This window comes from Antrostomus carolinensis, unplaced genomic scaffold, assembly GCF_000700745.2.
Source record: "Antrostomus carolinensis isolate BGI_N321 unplaced genomic scaffold, ASM70074v2 scaffold23962, whole genome shotgun sequence".
Lineage (NCBI taxonomy): Eukaryota > Metazoa > Chordata > Aves > Caprimulgiformes > Caprimulgidae > Antrostomus > Antrostomus carolinensis.
In genome coordinates, this window is record NW_010300605.1 from 1 (window position 1) to 23,436 (window position 23,436).

Here is a 23,436-nt window from a genome sequence, read left to right on the forward strand (position 1 = left end):
GAGCCGCAGCCGCCCTCGCTTGGCGCAGGGCACAGCGCGGAGCTGCAGGCGAGGGGGAGGCTGGAGCCGCGGTTCCTGGGGACAAAGTCTGGTATTTCGGGAACGGGCCGCACCAAATCGGTTTAAATCTCTCCCCGAGCTTCGTGAGCCGCTGTCGGTGTGTGTGGCGAGGGGAAGAGGTCAGAGTTTGCCCGGGGTAACAGGACCAGTGTAAACCAACCTCATGGCGTTTGCTGTGGTTTGGGGTTTTCATCCTGGTTTTGGTTGTTGTTGGGTTTTTATTTTATGTTTTTTAATAAAAGTTTGGGTGAGGAGTGTGTGACTTCACACGTAGTCGGGCATGTTGAGTGTTTTGGTCACTTTTATGTAACTTTCTTTGCAGTTGCATCATGGCAGAAGCCACGGTCTCTCCGCTGAAGCACTTTGTGCTGGCTAAGAAGACAATCACTGCCATCTTTGACCAGCTGCTGGACTATGTCACTGAGGGAGCAACTTTTGTGGAAGGTTAGTTTTCATCTTAAACACAGGACCTTGTCCGTCCCTTTTAGTATGTTTTACAGCAGCACATTACGACATACATCAGGATGGTGTTTGTGTAAGCTTATGCCTTCAGAAATAGTAACATTTTTCATCTGACATTGCTTGAGCTAGTGGGAATGCCTAGGATGGGTATGTGCATGAAAAGCTGATTGTGTCCCTTGGGCTGGTAGCCTGACCTCTTTTCCATGAGGGTGAAAAGCTCAACCGCTCCAGTGTTCATAGTCCTGTCGCAGTTTCTTTTGCACGGGTGAAAGGACAAACAGGTTTTGCCATTATTCAGTAGGAAAGTAGATCGACATGATGTAACGCAAAGAACCACTGGTTACACTCTGGGAAGTTATAGCACCATGGAGGCGCCTGTGTCACCCCATGGAGTTGGTTGCTCAACACCTTCATGAGCTCTGCAGGGAGAAGGCAGCCCAGCCCAGCGGGTGTATCTGTGAGAGGTCCCAGCTCTCCTTTCTGAAGGAGGCAGGTGTCACATAGAGCAGGGCAAATCAGCACAGCAGCGGTGTTCACAGGGTTATTAAATCCAGCAGTTAGATTGCTGATTAATCTGAAGTGATTGATGTCATGATTTCACAAGGGCTTGTGGTGGAGCTGTCAAATGACAAGGGCTCATATCTGTGTCTGGAGTGGGGTTCTGTTTGTTTTGTTTTCTTACCGCTGTGTAATTAAAATTTACACAGGTCTTTGTTGATGTGTGGGCTGCTGATAATCTGTATCTTGTATCCTGGAGCCTGTACTCTGTATGTGATTGCTTTTGTGTTACTCTTTTTCTATGTGTAGCAACATACAGGAACCCAGAGCTTGAACATATAGCAACAGAAGATGAACTGGCAAAAATACAGGCGTATAAAAAGAAGTTAGCAGTCATCGGTGAGGTCCTTTCACGGAGACACATGAAAGTGGCATTTTTTGGCAGGTAATGAATGGAATTACTGGAACTTAATTTGATTTTTCCCTCCCCCTCTCTTGCGGGGCTTGCTGTCCATATTTCTAATTTAAATGCACTACAATTAGTGCTTCATCTTAAAATTGCTGTTTGAAATATAATATACAAAACCATGTTCATTCTTATCTAATGGATGCTGATCATTTCTTTGATGTCATTTTGCTTTGTGACTGTAGATTAATTATGTATGTCTTGTTACATATTTTTTCATTTATAAACTTTGTAAAAGAATTTCCCTGTATAGATCCATTATTTGACTTAGGAAGGTCTGAGTTTGTCATCGTCATCTCCAGAATGGCTTTTCTTTTTTTAATGTTATGGTTTTGTTTGTTTAGTATCTTTGTTTTACTGGACTGTTATTGTTGAGAACTTTTGTGTTTAATCACAAGTACTGAAAAACTAAAATTTTAGCTGCTGTTTTTCCATATATTAAGAAAAATAGAGATAGTTCCCTTATTAGTTATATCATTAGTCTGATAGATCTGTGTGATGATTAGAAGGGATAATAGTCACAATATAGTGTGTAGCTTATGGATCAATCTGAATGAAGCTATGGATTTTTGCTTTCCTGAATCACTAATTAGGAAAAATTCTAGTTCACGGTCCTTGGTGGTATTACTACGTGTGTCAAATCTTTTGCATATTGAGACAGAATTTCCAAAGTTATGGGTGATTTAAATTCACTTCTGTTCTTAATCAAACAAACAAAAAGTATTTTTAACTTTGGTCAGCATGGGATCAGCTCAGCTATTTTTTTATTTTCACATCAGGAAAAAGGAGGTTAAAAGAAAGGTATTTGCACCTGAAATGTGTTACTGCATAAGGAGTGTGCTACAGAGATGCTGTCAGGTGTATAGACCCAAAGCACTGAGGTTTTATGTGTCTCTGCTTGTATGTATTGTGTTTTGCATTTCAGTCTTGTCTTAGTGGAAAAGTTTTAAGTTTTCAGTGAGAAATTTTGCTCAGGTCTTAACTTTTCCAATAAATGTCTGCATTCCAAACATTGTGCCGTTCTGTTCCTATAAAATTGGGAGGGTGTAGAAAGATGATGAAAATACACCTTAACAACTGTGAACTCAGATACCAAATAGTGAAATCCTTCTAAAAGACTAGGGTTCCAGTGCTTCCAGTTGCTTTTATGTGCCTGGCTAGTCTGGGGTCTGTTAGTCCTTCAGGAAGATCGATTTTTCTGTGCTTAAATTTAAGCATGTGGTTACTTTTTTTTTTTTTTGTGAGTATTTTTATGTTTTAGTTCTAAAAGTTCTGTAATAGCATTGGGAAAAGATGTGTACAGCAGTGTTCTTACTTTCATTTTGCTATAAATAGTTCCAACTATTTAAAGAAAAGCAATAAAAGAATCTGGTATGAGTTAGTTACGTCTCAGCCTTGATATTTCTCCAAGTTAAAAGTTCCATATATTTACAAGCTGTGATATGTGATAAAAGTTGCTTTTGCAAAGGGCAGAAGTTCAGAGCAAGAAAAAGAATTTTAACTCTCCCTCTGACATTTTGAATACATTTGTGAACTGTTGTACAGTGAGCACTGAACTTTTTCTGGAAGGAGTAGCTCCAAAATGAGTTACAGTCTATGTAACTTCGTGCTGTTGTGTAAGAGTCAAACCTCAAATATTTCTGGGTGAGAGATAGAGGGTTAGTGCGAAGTAGGACATTGCTGAGAATTTCATGTTCTTGCAGGATCTTGACTTGGTGACCATTTCCTTTTAATCAACAGCGTTTTGGTTGATTTAATTACCTCTTCCTTCTGAAACAAGGACAAGGCTGAGTTCCATTATTAAGGATAGTATTTGCATTATAAGGATTATGCACAAGAAATACATTTCAGGGGTTTTTTGCACTTTATTTCACATCTTACTGTAGGCATCTTCATTCAGTTGGGACTGTCATCATTACATTGTTCTGAGTTGTTATTGCTGGCTGTGGTGAGAATTCCCAGGCAGCAATGCTCTGAAATGTATCTGAAGGCAGTGGTACAGCCATGCTTCTGTTACACCTCACCTTGTGTCTAGAAGATTCCATCAGAAGCAGCAGTTCCTTTCTGACTGGTAAAGATCAGATGTTTCTCTACAGACAGGTTAAGTTGCTGAGGTGGTAATTTCATGAACATTTTAAGGAGTTGCTGGGGATGTTGGGGATTGGAAGGGACCTCAAAAGATCATCCGTCCAATCCCCCTACTGGAGCAGGAACCTAAATGAGATCACACAGGAAGGCGTCCAGGCGGGTCTTGAATGTCTCCAGAGAAGGAGACTCCACACCCTCCCTGGGCAGCCTGTCCCAGTGCTCCAATACCCTCACTGTAAAGTTTTAAGGGTAGTCCTTCTCTGCCCCTGTCGTGCATCATTCTCTTCATGTCCTCCTCCAGCATTCCTGGAATTCCTTTAGCTTTGCTACGAGCCAAGAATGTGGAATTTTTATCTGTTCAGAACATAATTCTGCCCAAAATGTTACATATATTTTCAGTTGGTTCTTTTCTACAGCAATGCTGGGGCCAGCAGAAGGAAGAGAGCGAGCTGCCCCCTTATTTGAGACGGCGTGCTGTGATTTACCAATCGCTTTCAGTTGATCCAAGACATCCTTTTACGCTGGGTGCTTTTTCTGGGGTAGCAAAGCTGAGCCAGTATCCTTTACAAATTCCTTACCCGGATTGAGGTACACCAGATAAAGTGTACTTACCAGTACAGGCTGGGTTTGTTGAGCCAGCATGTGTTGTACAAATGAGAATTGGTTTTCTTGGTTGGATAGGTAGTGTTGATACCAAGAAAAGTTTATGGAAATACTATTCAGATGAACTTTTCCTGCACTCCCTGTTCTTTTCTGGCAAGCTTATGCTGTACTGGCTTAAAGCTCTATCACCCAAAATAGCTTGCAGTTTGTGGGTCTGATGCAATTAAATGGGGGTCCATTCAGTGCAAAACAAAGGTCTGTTTAATGCTGCTGTGCTCAAAGTGCTCTTATTTTCTATCCCTCTAGAACCAGCAGCGGGAAAAGTTCGGTCATTAATGCAATGCTGTGGGATAAGGTCCTACCTAGTGGGATTGGCCACACAACTAACTGCTTTCTCAGTGTGGAAGGGACAGATGGAGATAAGGCTTATCTTATGACAGAAGGATCAGATGAAAAGAGGAGTGTCAAGGTACATTTTTTGAATGATTTACACTACTTTTCACAGTAACTATTTATCAAAAAAAATCTATCTTTTACCAACAGTTTCAAGTCTAACAAAAGTATAAGGCTAACTCTGCATTTTTAAGCTCTTATTTAGGAAGGAATAACTAATGCACTAAAATGGTCAACTTCACAATTTTTCTTGGGTATTTCAGAGAAACAACTAATGTATGTCTGATTGTAGCATAGCATGTGTTGAGTGATCTGTTTTTAAAGGACTGAGAGTAAGTTCTGTTACTTGGTAAAGGTTCAGAATGTGCCTCTCGTTTGGCCTTCTGGTGCTCAGCTTATTTAGCTGCTGACATTGAAGTGTTAAATAACGAGGTAGATTCATGATGATATTCAGTATCACACGCTCCAGCTCTATAAGGACATAACCACTTTGTGGCTCTAAAGAAACTCCTGTCAGTGTTTCAAGGTACTACTTGTTCTTTAGATGCTGGTGAGTCTAAGAGGTTAAAAAATTAAATCACAAGTATTCACCAGAAGGAAGTATGAACTCTGCTATCCTGTCCAGGTTTGCTTGAGAACCAAATTAGGCTGGTATACAACTTGTTTGTGGTGAGTATTAATGTTTGTCTTCTTTTGATACCCTTTCTAGACAGTCAATCAGCTTGCTCATGCACTTCACATGGATAAAGATTTGAAAGCTGGCTGTCTCGTCCATGTCTTTTGGCCCAAGTCAAAATGTGCTCTGCTGAGAGATGATTTGGTTTTAGTGGACAGGTATGTTTTCTCTTTTAGTAAATATTTTCGTAAATAAATTAGCCATTATAATGTTTAGAAAAGGTTTCCTAATTTATGCTGTTTTGGTTGTTAGATTGCCAAATTACTGAAAAGTTTTTTTTTGAGAGAGAGAAAGTACAGAGTTTGTTCCTTTGTGTATACTGCTGCCTGTCATCACCCCGCTGATTTTGGTCTTGTAACAGTTGGAACAAGTGTCTTGTGATTGAGTTGAATAAGGGATTGGCTTTTGGCTGAGGATATTTCTGCCTTTAAAAGGAACAGTATAGAAGCGTGAATAGGGTTAATGCAGCAACAAACTTGCCCATCTCCTGTCTTTAAACACTTCAGACTGATTATGGGAAGTGTAAGCAATCTGGACTTTGTTTTTCAAAGCTTCTGTTAAGAGTTGCAGTACCTACATACCAAAGTAATTGATGATGTCAAAACATAATTGTGACTGTGACAACTGTGTGCACCTGCATGTTGGGCTAGTGTTTCCTACAGCTTGTGTAGTTAAAGAATTCTGAAAGCTGTTGCTTTGTCTCTGTCAAATGCCCATATTCCTAGTTACTTGGAGGTATGACCTTGTACTATTTTTTTCAGACTGTTAGGTGATGTATACCTAATGTGTAAATAAATACAGATTGAATTTGTGAGTAATTCACTCCAGTATGAGTGAATTTGTAACTATCATTTCTTCATATCCAGCAAAATAATAATTTGTAAGTATGATTTCTTCATATCCAGCAAAATAACATCCAGAGTGTGTTTTGATAAATTGTAGTGCTTTTTGTTGCATCTCTAATCTTATACCTTTGAAATCATTGGGAGTTTGTAATTATTTTTTTGGGTGCAGGCTGAGGTCTGGTTAGTCACAGAAAAATCCAGCCTGGCTGGCGTGGGGAGCTGGCTGGTTTGATGCACTGCTGGACTTCTAAGCTTATGCAGTTGTCCTTGGGGACCTGTGCGTAGCATAAGTGTGCTGGAAGCCCAGAAGTGATCCTTGCATAGAGGTGATATAAGGCATGATTTGATCTGCACAGTCACAGTTGCTAAAGGTGAAATGGAAAGGGAAAAGAAAACAGCCTGGAAGCTGAGAGGACAGGTACTTGTGAGGAGAAAATAAGCTTTTTGCTGTTAAATAGAGCAAATTAGAACCAGTAATAACTGAGGTGTTGTGAACATGGCCTAATAATCATATTCCACTTACTTTTGAAAAACCAACAGCACTGTAGTTTTAGCTTCATTTTAACTTGTCACTGTATCTATCCACAGCTTGTATAGTGCATCACTTTAAAGGTGGCCTTGATTAATGGAAAAAAAAATATATTAACAACTGTCCTTTTTGATTAAAATCTAAAACTTGGAATATAGGAAGGGGGGACCATTCTGTGAGACTGCCTGTCACTTTCCTTGGCTATGTGTATTTATTCATTAGAAATTGCATTTTGAAATTAGTAGATGGTCCAGTGAGTGTCTGACTGATAAATGCTAAATGGTAATTGACTTTTGCTATGTTTGCCTTAAGCTTGAGTTAGGCATCAGCGTAAAGATACAAAGCTTTGTATCTTCTTACAAGGCTCTTAGGCAATCTCACTCTGGTTTTATCCATTTCTAAAAATCAGATACTCCTTTGCTGGATAAATGAGAGTTTGTGTTTTTTTATTCTGAACAGCCCTGGCACAGATGTCACTACAGAGCTGGACAGCTGGATTGACAAGTTCTGCTTAGATGCTGACGTGTTTGTCTTGGTTGCCAATTCTGAATCAACTCTCATGAACACAGTAAGATGTGCAGTGGTTTTACATTACTTCTTCATTTAAATACTCAGCAGTTCCATAACTGAAATGGCTTCTCTTAGACCTTTACCGAAGATCCCGTGAATCGTTGCACTTAGATCTTGTGACCAGGATTTGGGGGTGGGAGGCAGGAAACACACTAGGGAAAGGAGAACCAGGTTTCTTACCAGCTTTGCTTGCTCTGACTCAAGGATCACTTGTCTTTTCTGTCTCAGAGCAGATATGGTGATCTTCTGTGCGTTCTTTTTCCCTTCCTCTCTTCCCACACAGTATTTTGAGTGTCATACAGTTGCAAACAAATTTAGTAGAGGGATAGAATTATCAGAGGAGATGAAGTTTTGTGATAGGAAGAGTGAAAGAGGAGAGGGAAAAAAAAAGACAGTGAATGACGTGATAGATTATAGAAAAAGACTTTCTTTTCTGAACAGTTTGTTTTGGAAGTTTTCTTTGTATTTGTACCTATTTTTAGAGAAGCTTGCAGTTATCTGGGACTTGGAGCATTGACATGGGTTTTAAGACATTTGATGACTTTTGAACTATCATAAGCCATTTTTTGTGTTGGATATCTGATGGATAGCTAATTAATTATTTTTAATAAACTTCTTAAAAGCTGGATTAACTTCAGAATCTGTTACAGAAGAACACATGTCTGAGGAGTTTTCTGTTTGTGCTTTAATTCTTAGGAAAAACATTTTTTCCATAAAGTGAATGAACGACTTTCCAAGCCAAACATCTTCATCTTGAATAACAGATGGGATGCCTCTGCATCGGAACCAGAGTATATGGAAGATGTGAGTGACTTGATGGCTTTTACTTGGGTTCATTCTTTTTTCATATAGAAATATAAAAAGGCCTCCACATGCATAAAAGCATGCTAAGTTGCCTGGGTAATACAGTTATTAATATGAAAACACCAGCTTTGTCTTAGTAATAAAAGGATGAGTTATTTGGTCAGAAAATGGAAATAATTTATTCCTTGTTCAGAGGAAAAAACAACCTGCAATTCAGACTACAGGCAGCTTGTTTAGAACATTTTTCCTCCACAGTTAAGCTTGTTTTAAATCTTCTTTGTATTACCTTTTATTTCTGTAATGGTATTGCAGCCTGAGGGTACAGATTATACGTGTATACATGCGTAGAGTAGCTGGTAAAATCCAGTGTTAGATGGTAACAGTTCGCTGTGCTCTGCAGATTTTTTCCAGTGGCAACTCGCTTCCATAAATACAGACAGTTGCAGAAGAAAGTATTGTTGCTTTCAGGGCTGTTTAAATGATTAAAAGCATCTGCTGCATCAGTAGGATTAGAAGGCCTCTGCTATCTAAGGGGGTGTCCAGCATCTATTTCTGACTCTGATGTTCTGATTTCATGACAACTCAATTTTTGCTTTTTTCTCATGAGCTTTTTGCCTTTCCTCAGGTGCGCAGGCAGCACATGGAGCGCTGTCTGACTTTTCTAGTTGACGAGCTCAAAGTTATTGATCCTGTAGAAGCAAGGAATCGCATCTTTTTTGTTTCAGCAAAAGAAGTTCTGAGTGCCAGGAGACAGAAGGCCCAAGGAATGCCAGAGGGTGGTGTGTAGGAACTCTTGCTTTTCCTCAAATATAGAAAAATATTGTAAAACCTGATAAACAAAAATATTTAAGATAGAGTCACTGCTGTGAGGTATTGCTCTCTACCTTATGGTCCGTTATGTTTCACAGGTGAAGCACTTGCTGAAGGATTTCAAACAAGATTCCAGGAATTTCAGCATTTTGAGCAGATATTTGAGGTATTTATGATGGGCTTTTTAGACTGCCTGGTTTTTAATGCAAAGGTAGCTTTAGCTTATGCTTAGTTTAATTTTACTGAACATAACCCATGGTAACAAGTGGAGGAGTGTAAGGTATTCAAACCCTGTGACAGCTTTGCATTATGTGTGGGCTCTGTTCATCTGTTCTTACCTGGAATTGTTAGGTAGTTGTTAGAAATGAGTATTGTTCAGTGAGGGAAGAGACAAAAACTGGACTCTTAGCTCGTGATTTGAGATCTCAGTATCAATATAGTCTATATAAAAAGAGACAATCCTCTTAGAAAGGAGTTTATCACTTATAACCATAAGCTGGTAAAGTATTTCCTGTTCAGTAAGTCTTATTTTGCTCTGAAGTTGTAGCTTTGTAATGAATCGTAATTCAGGGCACAAATATTAAGAAATTCTGTTTCACCAATGTAAATCTAAATATTTACTCGCATTTTTAAAGCCAGAGTTTTGAAATTATCACCATTATTCACCTCTTAACTCTGATACTCTGAACACTAACACTGTTTTTGCATTCTTGTTGCTGTACAGAATCCATCCTTCACCCTCAGTTTACACTCATAGTTGGAGTTGACAGTTTCTTCAGAAATAGGACTGGGTAGGCAGCCTAGTGATTCCTTTGTGATAGGATCCATTTGTCTCGCTGAATTTGATAACTAATTATTTAAAGCCATTCTTAGCTATCTTAAGGAGGCATCTTGGGTGTACCTCGATGGTTTTGTGTGGCATGTATCAGCATATCTCATGCAACGTGAGCCTGAAGGGTATGACTGTAGTTTGTATACAGCACATGCTGGAAACTGCTCTTGCATGCTTCAACCAGTCATGCCTTGTTTGGTATATTAAAAAAGAAAATAATCAGACTGCCTCTGTGAAAAGTATTTCTTCTCTCATTCTAACAAGCCCATTTGACCTTAGCAAAACTGAGTTATATAATGATGTGTGTGTATTAAAAGGTGTTAAAATAACAGCTTGATTCAGTCTTGCAAAACCAAGAAAATGTCAGACTAAAGTTTAAATTTAATCCTTGTCTACAACCTTATGATAGATGGCTGAGTTGTTGAAGTAATTGGTTCAGAATACTAGCAGGGCCTGAGTCCCTGAGGCATGAAATTTCTTGCTTGTGTTACTAGTTGTAGCCAAACGTGCATTTTTGTTTGTAATTTTTGTAATAGTAGGAATCTTTCAACAGGTAGGAAACAAGTGGAAATAAAACTTGTATGTCAGTTATTTTGCCATGTGCTGTACCCAAAGCTTTTTTGACCAAAAAACCCTTATAATTACAGTTAAGCACTGAACACTTGTGATATTTCCAGATTAAGACGGACGTGTGACTTATTAAATGATGGGAAGCTGTAAGTGCTCAGCACAGCTCTAAATTGGATGTCACAGTCTCAAGTTGGCCACCAAAATGAGAAGCATCCATCACAAGGTCACAACTGTGACAAGTTTATTTGACAGAGGCAGGGACAAAAAACAATTCTGTGGCAGCACTGAATGACCTAAACCAACTTTTTTCTTTCACATCATCTGTTTAATTTGTTGCACACCTTCAGACTCCAGCATTGAGGTGGATTCTGTAATACTTTTCCCTGCTCAGCCATGTTGCATCCCGAAATCATAATGATGGCTTTGAATTGAGTGTGATCACATCACTTGGAGCATGACAACATGTGCTAAATTAAGATTGCCAAAGCAATTTGAAGTTTGAGTGTCTGGTGTTGCAGACTCTTTCACATTCATTTTGTGAGCAATTATAATGGCATTTTATTTGCTTTTAAAGCAAGGCTGATTCTTAATTGGTTCACTAGGTATGAAATCTTCAGACCCAATACTCAAATTACTGTCACTTGAGCTGATAAAGGAACTGATAACAGTAGCGTGCTGGTGTCAGTTATGTTTACCAGCACTAGTCTATACCAGCTCATATATTAATGAAGAATATTGTACATCAGGTAGGATTTTCTATGTTCAATCTGGGAATGAAATATTACTTGAAACCACGCTTTAAGCACTGCTAGACCAAATTTAGGTGCTGCTTAGCCATGAGTACAGCCTAAGCACTTCTGGTTGAAGAGCTTTGCATTTATTCCATTTCCTGACAAAGAGCTGCAAGTCCCAAGACTCCTGGATTACACTGTGAAAGGATTACACTTGGATTGCTCTGTGAAAGGGAAGGAACGAGTGCACCACAGATGCTTCTGTCTGTCCTCAGCACACACTGACCCCTTCTCTGCTTCAGTCTGTCTGTCTGTCTGGCCTTTAGTTCCTTGTCCCTGTTCAGGTGCCCTGCTCAGGTTTTCCAAACTTCTCCTGAACTCTTCCACCCAGTTCACATCTCTAAGCTATCTCATCACCTCATTTATAAACCCCTCCACACGTTCCATGTTCCCACTGGCTATGTCTGCTGGTTTTGCTCTTCTGGGATTCTCTCACCCTGCTTTTGTTTTCACTAAAATTGGATGGCTCCTTCCTCTTTTCCACAAGGGTTGAGAGGAGGAACTGTTACTTCTCCAGTACTTCCACATTCCTGGTTTTAGTATCAGTTCCCTGATGCGAAAGCCTGTTCATCCCAGGGCTGATACAAGCTCAGTAGAGCTAGAATTGTTTAAAAAAAAAGGAATCTAGAAGCAACCCATCAGTGCTAGTTCAGTGGGATGTGGGAAAAATTTGGACCACTTTTGAAAGGTTTGTAACTATATTTACATAGATTCATGTGTGAGGGCAAAAGGGATTCCAAAAATAGATATAGCATGTTCTTCAGCAAAGCAGTGTGATTAAAGTTGCTCAAAGGAAAACTGGTCCAGGCATCACTAGAAACACTTGTAAGCAGTGGCGAAATTAACATTTTAGAAATTCACGTAGTAGCTTTAAAAAGTGGTTTTACTGTGTATGTCAGCTGCACTACAACAGAGAAAAAAAGATACACAGTCTTCACAGAATGTCAGGGATTGGAAGGGACCTAGAAAGATCATCCAGTCCAATCCCCCTGCCAGAGCAGTAACCTAAATGAGATCACACAGGAATTCGTCCAGGCGGATCTTGAATGTCTCCAGAGAAGGAGAGTCCACAACCTCCCTGGGCAGCCTGTCCCAGTGCTTTGTCACCCTCACCGTAAAGAAGTTCTTTCTGAAATTTAAGCAGAACCTCCTGTGTTCCAGCTCACACCCATTGCCCCTTGTTCTACCACTGGGCATCACTGAGAAGAGCCTGGCTCCATCCTCCTGACATTCGCCCTTTACATAGTTATAAACGTTAATGAGGTCACCCCTCAGTCTCCTCCAAGCTGAAGAGACCCAGCTCCCTCAGCCTTTCCTCATAAAGGAAGGGGTTTAATTGGTCAATCAATTCTGAGTTTTTATATTGTGGAATAACAGAAAGTAGTCTGTGTATCTTCCTTCTGAAATTTTACAATGAGGTAGGTTGAAACGTCCTGTCGAAACAGCAAAGAAGTGTGTGTGCAGTGCACTGTGTGCACCAGTCCTTAGTGGGTATTCTACAAAAAAAACCAAACCCCACTGGACCTCCAGTTGCGGTGTTTCCCAAATTTTTTCAAAAAACTGGTGACAGAAACGGTGTGGGGAGGAGTGGAGGAGGGAGGCAGGGTGGAATAGTAATTCTGGCTGTAAATTGGGGTGAATAACACAGCCTGAATTAGTGTGCACTGCAGAGACCTTCCCTAATGCTGCACGGGAATGTGGTGAGCTGCACACTTAGACTGTCTTGCTGTGCTGGAAGGTGACTGGTTTTGGTGACGTTGCTGAAACATTACCTTTTCCCTTTTTTTTTTTTTTTTTTTAATAACTACTTATTTACAGACTAACAGCAAAACTGCTCTGTCCCCCTCTGATCTTTCCCAGTCATTTAACTAACCTTTGTGTTTTTCCTAGTGCTCTAACTTGGAGTTTCTGATTGTGTTGTGAGTGACTGTCATCCTTTTATCTACCGCATACTAATGTTGGGAAGAGTCTTTCCTCTGTGGCTAGTCTAGCTCTTACAATGTGCTGATACTTATGAAACTCTGGCCTTTCATTGCTGATTTCTAGATCTGCTTCATCGAGGAACAGGGAATATGTTTTACCCGTTTTGTTTCTTTTGTTTTGATCTTTTCTTTTTAGGTAGCTGAAATGTGTTATAACAGCGTAGGCTAAGGTCACAGGCAAGTCTTAAAAGCAACCTAAACTTGTGGGTGCTGTGAAAGATGTATGCATAGATTGAGAACAGTTTAAAAAACCCATAGGTGTAGTATAAGGAAATCAGCTGTTTGCTTCTTACCCTCAAACACAGATGATGTTGCTACTTTGTGGTGACTTAGTGCAGATGAATTCTGACAGCATTTAATTGGCTGCAGAAGTCAGAATGTGCACTCGCTTGAAAAAAGTCAAAGCTTTCATTTATGGCTTATCACCATTGCTTTGTTTTTGCCCAAATTGAACGTTTGTATATCTCTTCAGTTGGTATCCTGTAGTTTCTGAATCGCTGTACAATACTCAAGATTGAAAAGTGATTAGAAATTGTATCTCTAGAGCATTCTCTACTCACTCATTTAACACTTCAATAAGCTGCAAGTAACCTAATATTTTTAAAGACTACTTAACAAATTCTTTTTATCCTGTGAGATAATCTTTGTTTCTTATTCCTGATTGTATATTTTTTCCTGGATGGTCAGTATTGACATAAGCATGTCAGATTTTATTGACAGAACTGCTTCTTGAAACTAAGAATATGTATTGCAACAAAGAAAAATTAAGCCAGGCAATATTGCAATATTGCCAGCGTTCATGTTAAAAACTTATAATGCCAAAGAGACAGTTTGGAGATTTTCTGAAGAGCTAGATTTATCTTATGTATTTGTCTGAGTTTTCTTTTTCTTTACACTATTAATTTATTTTAAAAGAATAATAACCTATGCACATTACTGTGGATAAACACGAAGGTACAGATTTGCTGCTATAGACTCATTTGAGATTTCATTTCTGTTGTCTTTTAATTTCTATATACTTTCTCCCTCTTTATTTCCCGTTGGTTTAAGTTCCTGGTAAAATTAGCAGCATGTGCTTTCTGACAGTGAAATTCCTGAATGTGTTGGCATGGAATTGCAGTAATGTGTTGTGGCTTGGGCCCCTCGCAGGAGTGTATCTCGCAGTCAGCCGTGAAAACCAAGTTTGAACAGCACACTATCAGAGCTAAACAGATAATAGATACTGTGAAAAACATTATGGACGCCATAAACGTAGCAGCAGCAGAGAAAAGGTAGGTTGGTTGGAGGGCTGGCTGGTTGGCTTTGGTTTGTCCAGATCCTCTGAGGAGCCATTTCTATGCTGGTGATTTTCTTGGGCCATTTTATGGACTTTAAAATTCACTTTTCTCACTCGGTAAGAAATAGAGAATTTCTTTGGTGTGTCAGTCTTACTGCTCTTCACTTGCACCGCTGAGCCTTGTCCTTAGTCTGTGACTTCTGCAGAGGGATCTTGGTTTGCTTTGTTATTCTTCATTACTGACTTACAGTTACAAAGGCAGTTTTGAAAACGTTACATGTTTGAAATTTTAAGTTTTTCTAGCTGTATCCAGCATTTCAGAAGTGATGTTTGGGCCTGCTTTACCTAAGTGTTTTTGTTAACAGTCACACTAAGAAAATAAATGGGAGGATGTAGACACTTTAATTTGCACGTGGTTAGACTACTGTAAGGGATGAGAAGAGCCCAAGCTAACAGAGGCTTGGCCTCTGGCCCTTTCCAGATTGTATCCTCAAATATCTTTATTCTCTCTTTACTCCTGTAATCCTTTTAGTGCTAATAATAGCAGCTCATCTACTCTGTCTGATAGTTTCCTATGTTCTTTGAGGTTTGCATATGTGTGGGGGTTTTTTTTTCCTCGCTTTTGTTGCTGCCTCTAGTCTCTCTTGTACACAGTGAACTTGCTGTCCTGTTAAATCCTTTCCATCCATATCCTTTCTGTGGCTGTTAATAGTGTGTCTTTATGTTTGAACAGACTCCAGTGTGCCTGTCAAACACTCATCTTCTGAATATATCAGCTTTTACAAACTGTGTGTTTACGTCCTCACTTGTCTCACATTGTCAGATCCTATGAAAACACGCTGTGAAATGTTTGAAAATATTCTGATATTCTACTGCTTTCTGTCAGTCGACCTGCCAGAGCCTGTGTAGTGACCCCTCTTAATCTGAATTGCTGTTTGATGTTTCTGCTGGCTCTTCAAGATATAACTGCTTTAAGTTTTAAGCAATTTTCACTTAAGTGATAGGTCAAGGGCTTCTAAAGAGAATTGTTTGTGACAAGGTTAGTTTCTGCTGCCTCCGCTTTACTTTGCAGGGTCATCAGACCCGTGTCACTATTAAGGAACAGTTGAGTGGTGCTGGTGAGCAGCAGTAGGACAGTTTGATAAGATTTAACCTTTTTATTTTTAAATCAGGATAGAGTAAGTTTTAAAGGCCCCTGATTCCCTCCACCTTTTGAAATTGTAATTATGTGCAATGGTAACAATTCCAACTCCAAATGCTGGCTTTGTAAATACATCAAAACCCAGTAATTTGAGTTACATCTGATCAGTGCAGCCTTTAAATGTGCCCATACATTTAATATCTATATTGCAGCGCCTCTGCTTTGTTCAGCCACTGTCACTTTGGATTCCTTCTGGCTGCTCAGTAAACCATCAGCTAGGTGGTCCATGCCTGATTATGGGGCTTGTGTCGTTATTGGGGAATACCTGCTGGTGATGGTGATTTCCTTTCTGCTGTGTTAGAGTCCATTCCATGGAAGAGCGAGAAGATCAGAAGGACAGATTGGACTTCGTTCGAAATCAGCTGAACGTTTTGACGGAAGATACTAAGGAAAAAATTAAACGTGTTACTGAAGAAGTAGAAAATAAAGTAAGTAAATGTCAGTGTGAAAAATCTCTAGTATTGCTGCTTCTGTAAGGCAGCCTCTTTAGGTGTCTGCCCACCTTAGGGAGTACATTTGAAATGTCTAGTATGGTCCTTTTCCAGTTTAAAAAAACAAAGAATCAAAAAAACAAACAAACAAAAAAAAACCCAAACAAAAAATCCCCCAAACCCAAAAAACACCTCAAAATGGCAATCCTTCCTGGCTGTCAGGTAACTGAATAATTTATTGTAGCAGTCAATGCAGTGGTCTGTTTTCACTCTGACTGGAAAAAAGTAGGAGAAGCATTTTATGTATTTACCTCGTTCTTCCAGGTCTCCTCTGCCATGACTGATGAGATTTGCCGACTCTCAGTTTTAGTTGATGAATTTTGTTCAGATTTCCACCCTTCACCTCAAGTATTGAAGCTTTATAAGACAGTAAGTTTTCTTGCATGGTTTGAAGCCAGGCTCTTTGTCTCTTCTTTAATTTCTACTTCTGTATTTTCATAATTTGCATGACATTTTATGTGACACTTTGTTTAAGCATTGCAAGACTTTTACTTTATGACAGATGCATGTCTCTGTCTACCGGAAACTGGAAAAAGTTTAAAATATTTTCTGCTTAATTTCCAGCTCATTTTTTTTACTAGAGTGGTTACTGAAACTTTAATTCACTGGTGTCCCGATTTGTAGCCTTCACTTCTAGTAAATAAAGACCTTAAACAATTTTTACTACTCCCAAAATGAAATAGATGCAAAAATAAAATAAGTTGGCAAATCCCCAACACTTTATGGGTTTTTAATTTTTTTTTTTTAATGAAAAATGCAGTTTTTATTAAACTTCCTATAAATTCCTCTTTAAACTTAGTATTTTGAAGGAGCATACACCTGTAAGTGTTTACTTCTTATGCTCAGACTTTGCTGCCAGTGAAGGACTCCTCTAACTCCACCTGTTTCACCCTTGTTGATCATTGGGAGCGCTGCATTTTCAGGACAGTCTGTGCTGTCCTGGCTCTGCAGAATGTCTGGAGTACCAGACACTATGCTTTTCAGTGTCATGCTATATTGAAAATACAGACTTCTAGTGATTACAGTCCTAGAGAAATCTTTCCTGTGTCACTTTAATTAGGTTATCAGTCACAGTGTGCCATTTAAAAGCATAGTATTGCTATGGTAACATTCTTTTCTTCCCACTGTAAATAACAATACTTAGTGTTTAATGTATCTCTTCTCTGTAGAATGTAATTGATTAGCTAAGTATAAATTGATGAGCATATATTCTTTATAAAACTTCAGGAACTGAACAAACATATAGAAGATGGTTTGGGAAAGAACCTGGCTGATCGTTGCTCCAGCGAAGTCAATCAGTCAATGCATCAGTCGCAGCAGGAGATGATTGGTAAGATGAAGAGGGAGGAATGTTGAGACTTTTTGTTTAGAGGAAGACAATTTAAGAAAACATGCTTTTAAAAGAATTTTCTTTCTGATCGTGATTTAACATTAACACTATAAAATTGTAAAGGAAAAGCCATACTAGATCAAGAGTGAGTGTGTGTTCAGCTTAGTAGCCTGTCTCTGATACTAACCAGTAACAGATGCTTGGGGAGAAGAATAATGAATCAGGGTAAATATAGTGATCCAGCCCCAATTTAGGGACTTCTGAGCCAAGATACTGCATCTGGATTAATGGCTTAAGCAAGTAATAATGGACTTGTCCTCTGGGAACTGGTCTAATCCTTTTATAAACCATTTAAACTTTTGGCTTCCACAAAAGAGATATGAAATACACTAATAGTTAGATAATGTTTCTGCAGTATAATCCTCTCCCGAGGTCACTGCGGATTCTGAGTGTGAAACTGGATAGTTTCACAAAGTGTTTGTGCACTCTGTTTGTTTTTGTTTTGGTTTGGTTTTTTTAATAAGTAGTAAATTGATTGCATATCCATATCTTTCTCCTGATCTGTTTCTGGTAATAAGATTCCCACTGATTTTCTAAATAAATAAGTCTGTTTAGATTCTTGTCGTTCACAAAGCAGCTCAGCAGTGCAGAGATGCTACTTGTGAATGTGCTGTAAAGCTTTTAATGTTACCTCATCTTTACTGTTCTGTTTTATTTCTAGAAAATCTGAAACCATTGTTGCCTTCTGGTGCTCAGAATCAGCTCCACATGCTAATTCCGTGCAGGAGGTTTGACCTTAGCTACGATCTAAACTGTCATAGTCTGTGTGCAGATTTTCAAGAGGATATCATGTTCCACTTTTCCTTGGGATGGACTTCACTTGTAAACCGTTTCTTGGGTCCCAAACAAGCTCAGAGAGTGCTATTGGGACTAGCAGATCCAAACTTACAAGTGAGTGCTGCAGAGATGGGGTTGACATTAAGTGCCTTGATTTACCATGATGAGACTTATTTACATGCATGCAGCTACTTTCCCCTAGTCCCCTTGTGTGAAATATTTTTGGTGAGTGTTGTTTTTATTGGATTATATTCAGGGTTAGAATGGAACAAAAAACCTTTCCTAAACTTTCTGCAGCTGTTATTTGAGTTTGTTTTCTTTTGGATTGAACCCTTTAGGTCACCTTTTCATTTGTAACTTTTGGATCCTTTCGGCAGAGCCAGTCCTACATAGAACCCTTATTCTAACCCAGTCCCCTGTTGGGAAAGGAACTGTCAAAATTTCCACTGCTTAACAGGATTGTTGTTCAGATTTATGTGCTGAAGAGTTTCCGTTAAGTAAATCAAACCCTGAATATATGAAAATAAAATAAAACCAAGTCTGCTGTGTAGTTTGCTGTGTAGTTCCTCAATGCTTTTTACTCAGGCTGCCATATTCCACTCTTCTAGATCCCTCGTCCTTTAGCTGCCACCCCGTCTGCCGCCAGCCTTCCTGCCCTAACTCCAGAGAATGTCTCGCAAGATGATTTTATGGTCCCTTTGGTAATGAGTTTAGCTTCACTGACATCACGGACCTCTATGAGCATCATCGTTGTTGGCGGAGTGGCAAGTAGTATTAGTTACACTCACGGTACTAGAAGTGATGGCAAAGATTGAACTGGTCTTATCTGTTTGGGCTGCAACATGAAGCATGGAATGGGCTTAATAACACTGGGCTGGATGAGCATGTGTGCAATCAGTTTGTACTGAGAAAATGAGTCTAATTACTGTGAGCATAGTTGGACATGTCCTCTGTGCCATATGTCTGTGTGGACATGTCCTCTGTGCCATATGTCTGTGTTCAGTTTCTGAATGAAGGGATGATTTGATGGTGCCTCATTCAGTTTGGATTTAGTGGGAGCTTTGCTTTCTCCCTCCTCCTTCATGAGAGAGCAGCGAGGCTTCTGTAACCTGTGAATTCTCTATGCCACTGGGCTACCAGCTCCTTTGAATGTATTGCTCTGCAATAATCATATGGAAATAATGTTCCTCCTTCATGAGAGAGCAGCGAGACTTCTGTAACCTGCATATTCTCTATGCCACTGGGCTACCAGCTCATTTGAATGTAGCTATATTGCTCTGCAATAATCATATGGAAATAATGTATTTTCTTAAACTAATCTGGTGAAAGGGCTACCAAGATAATTACAAAAATGGGTGGAATGAGATTTTGTTCTGTAGGGCAACTTACTTCAGCTAATGAAGAATATTCTGTTTCAGATTTGGAGAACAGTGGGCTGGAAACTCATCTCTCTCTCCTTAAGCATGTATGGGTTGTTGTATCTTTACGAGAGACTGACCTGGACCACCAAAGCAAAAGAGCGAGCCTTTAAACAGCAGTTTGTCAACTATGCCACTGAGAAGCTGCAGATGATCGTCAGCCTTACAAGCGCTAATTGCAGCCATCAGGTGCAGCAGTGAGTATCCCGTTGCTGTTTCCTCTCACTGGGACAGGGAATCTGTGACAGTGTGGTCCTGTGGTGTCCTGGGAGCGGGGACTGGCTGTACATGATGTGGGATGGCAGCTTTCCTGTCCCTTGGCATGTATTATGAGGGAATTTTAAGAGAGTTTGAAATTACCACCTGTAAAGGTCAATACCTGTGTCTGCATGCGGGTGTACGTGTGAGAGTTTAGTCTTAAGATGCAAACTCTCTTTGTCCACCACCGTATTATGAAGAGGTGGGAGTTGGCTCAGTTCTAGTGGAGGCTGAATCGATCTGTTTTTAGATCAGCATTGAATCTGCCCCAGTCAATTCAACGGTGAGCATTTGTTCTGCCTCAGGGGTTCATAGAATCATAGAATGGTTTGGGTTGGAAGGGACCTTAAAGATCATTTAGTTCCACCCCCCCTGCCATCAGCAGGGACACCTTCCACTAGACCAGGTTGCTCAAAGCCTCATCTAACCTGGCCTTAAACACTTCCAGGGAGGGGGCATCCACAACTTCCTTGGGCAACCTGGGCCAGTGTCTGACCACCCTCACAGTGAAGAACTTCTTCCTAATATCTAATCTAACTCTGCCCTCTTCCAGTTTAAACCCATTTCCCCTTGTTCTGTCATTAACTGCCCTTATGAAAAGTCCCTCCCCAGCTTTCTTGTAGGCCCTTCAGGTATTGGAAGGCTGCTATAAGATCTGCTATAAGATGGGTTGGTACGGGCGAGCTCTAAGCAGCCAGTCCAGGTTCTTCTGCACTGCAGAAGAGGAACTTGAGTCTTTCTGAACTGATCCTTTTTCTTGTGTCCCTTTCCCAAATACTTTTCCATCTGTCTCTGCAAAGTAATGTCTGGGTGATTGTCTCCCTCAGCCTCTCCTGTTGAAACGGTTTGTTTTGATTAAATTATTATTTCAGAAAATTAGGCCTGCTAAGTGAGACCTCTAACCACCAGGGTGCAGAACACCTCTCCTGTGTAGCCCAGGGAATACTTTACTAAATGCAAAGTTCAGCTTCAGCAGAGGAAAGAGAATCATCCCCGTGTCCAGCAGCTGTGTGTCTCTGTGAGGACATGGAAGAGCTGGACTCAAACCAATGCTCCAGTGAGGTGACGTAGAGAGGAGAGGAGATGTCTCCATTCCTATGGGAGAGCCTGGTAGCTGGCCTGGGGTGGTAACTGGGTTTTTTTTCCTCTTTGTGTGAGGAGGAGTCTTGGAACTCAGGTGGGGAGTATGTGACTGAGGAGGATCGGGTGCCCCAGCAGGTCTGGGGTGCTCCTCACCCTGCTAAGGGCTCACGCTCCCTGTGAGCTGTTCCAGCTCCTGGCACTGGCAGAGTCCCCATCTCAGACTTGTACCTGGTGATGCTCAGTGAACAATTGCCAGACGTGATGTTGGCACAGACTGAGGTGCCTTTTGTATGTTTAAGGTTTCTTTTTTTTATTTTAAAAAGGCATAATTCTCCTGCTTTCTGCTATTCCATGATCCCTTAACAGCTGGAGACTTTGGTTGCTGTGTCCTACTGCACACTGCAATGCCACGTGGATTTGTTTTTTAACTTTTTTCTCCTTTTTTAAAACTTTTTTCTCCTTTTTTTTTTTTTACTCTTTTTTTTTTTCTTTTTTCTTTTTCTTTTTTTTTGTAGCTCAGACTTTTGTAACCCCTGATTACAAACTTGTTTTCTCTTTAGGGAAATGGCCACTACCTTTGCTCGGCTCTGTCAGCAAGTGGATATTACCCAGAAAAACCTAGAAAAAGAAATTGGTAGGCTTTCCAAAGAAATAGATCAGCTGGAGAACATCCAGAGCAGCTCCAAGCAGCTAAGGTAAGTCTGGGTGTGACTGGCCATGAGCAAATTCAGTGGGATTGGTGCTCGCTGCTACTTTCAGGTTGGAATGAGGTTGGCCTGGGTGCAGAAGGGTACCTGGCAATGCCTGTTTTCTTTACTTGTAACTCAACAGCTCTGGTTAAGTTAAATAAATGTGTGCTTCTACCTAGGTGAACGAGCAAAGCTCCAAAAATGTTCTTTCTTAGACCATCTTTACCTTTGTCTCTCTTTCCTGTATGGGAGAGATGGCTTTCTCAAGAATATTAATCTTCTGAAGGTAAATTAGGGTGGCACCTTCCCAAAGAACTCTCCCCGTAGGAGCACACGAGAGCAGCTGTGGTGTGTTGAGTCATTCAGTGCAATATTTTTCTTTTTAGTACCAGTAGCAGGTGTTTACACAAGAGAAACTCTCCAGCAGTTGGTGTTTTAGGGACTTTGGAGCAGCCTCAGCTATAGTTCCACATTCTCTTCCCGCTGCTGCCAGCCTGCCCTGGCTGTGGGCTGCCTCTTGGCCTCGGCCGTTCAACACCACAACGGGGTGAACGTCTGGCCCCACAGTGAGCGCCCCGGGGCATGGAGTGGCCTGGGTGAGGAACCCTGCTGGGTGCCCTGCTTGAGATTCCAGAACCTCTCCTTAATTAAAACACTGACAGGAAAGGCCAGAACCAGGGAGGTCTGGGATGGAGCCAGCACAGCCTGTGCGGAAAAGGAAAGGTGGGGCAGAGAGCTGGGGGCCTTCTGCTGCCTGCTCAGATCCTGCACTTGCAATGTCAAAGGTGTGACCAGAGCTATGTGTAGGTTTTCTTAGTGCTGTGGGTTTGGGGAAAGGAGGAACAGAAATGAAACACTGATGTTGATTCTGCCTGCTTTGTGCTGTTGCTGTATTGAAGTAAATCCATTGCTTTTGTTTGCTTTGCAGAAATAAGGCCATTCACCTGGAGAATGAACTGGATCGCTTCACAAAACACTTTCTTCAAAAGTAAATAAAACATCGTTGCTAACTTTCCCGGTGATCCTTTGTAGGACAAAGTAGAAATTTTACAGATGAGACTTCTCCTCTGTGGAGTCACATGAAATGGTTTATATTCTAAATGTTACTTTCATTACACTTGTTAATTATTGTAAAACTTGGTTTGGACTCAGATGGAGAACCAAACTGAAGAGCTGTGGTACTCTGTTATGTTTGTTTTGCAGATTTTCAGTTAAAAATTTATCTTTAAACACTAAATTTCATTGGGCACTTGACAATAAAATCCCAAATCCTTATTGGTTTTCATTAGTATTTAGCAGGGGCAAGTCTCACTTGCCAGGAGCTGATGCAGGGAGAGAGCTTATCCCAGTTACCACCGTCTCCTGCTCTCAGTTGCTCAGGCACTAGCCAGGGGTGGAGGATGGTGCTTTTTCATGTGTGTGTTTTTGTTCAGTGAAGGGAAGTAAACGCTCTGGCGTGGGGAAAGGACTCGACTGTTTTGAAAGCAAGTGAAATGGTGTTGGGCAGCAGTTCCTCTTCCTCAAATGGAAGTAGAAGATGATAGTAAACTGCAGAGCACTCAGGGATGAAATGCAGTGGGCTTTAGTTTCCCTTCTGGCTACCACATTTAGACACAATGACAATGATTAAATAAAAACAAACCTCTTTTCACCAAGCTTGTCAGATTTCTGGGAGTTGGTGGAGTGGTTATTTATCTGTGAGCCCCCTGCTAGAGCCCATGTGCAGGTGTGTCACTGCCCCCCAGGCTGTGGAGATGGGCATGATGGGTGGGGAAAAGTGGTTATTTGCCTGTGAGCCCCCTGCTAGAGCCCATGTTCAGGTGAGCTGCAGGTATGTGTCACTGCCCCTAGGCTGTGGAGATGGGCATGATGGG

General features: G+C 40.5%; 1 protein-coding gene across 1 annotated transcript; it reads left to right on the forward strand.

The window, feature by feature from the left end:
- Positions 1 to 381: 381 nt before the first annotated feature.
- Positions 382 to 23,203, forward strand: MFN1 (mitofusin 1). The gene is made up of 17 exons (XM_010163193.1): positions 382 to 504; positions 1,330 to 1,465; positions 4,484 to 4,646; positions 5,280 to 5,404; positions 7,080 to 7,188; positions 7,887 to 7,994; positions 8,620 to 8,773; positions 8,903 to 8,970; positions 14,129 to 14,250; positions 15,758 to 15,884; positions 16,212 to 16,316; positions 17,175 to 17,277; positions 17,999 to 18,228; positions 18,723 to 18,878; positions 19,533 to 19,729; positions 21,434 to 21,568; positions 22,491 to 23,203. Exons 1-17 carry the CDS (start codon positions 390 to 392, stop codon positions 22,552 to 22,554), a joined length of 2,217 nt encoding a protein of 738 aa, XP_010161495.1. The 5' UTR covers positions 382 to 389; the 3' UTR covers positions 22,555 to 23,203.
- The last annotated feature ends 233 nt before the right edge of the window (positions 23,204 to 23,436 follow it).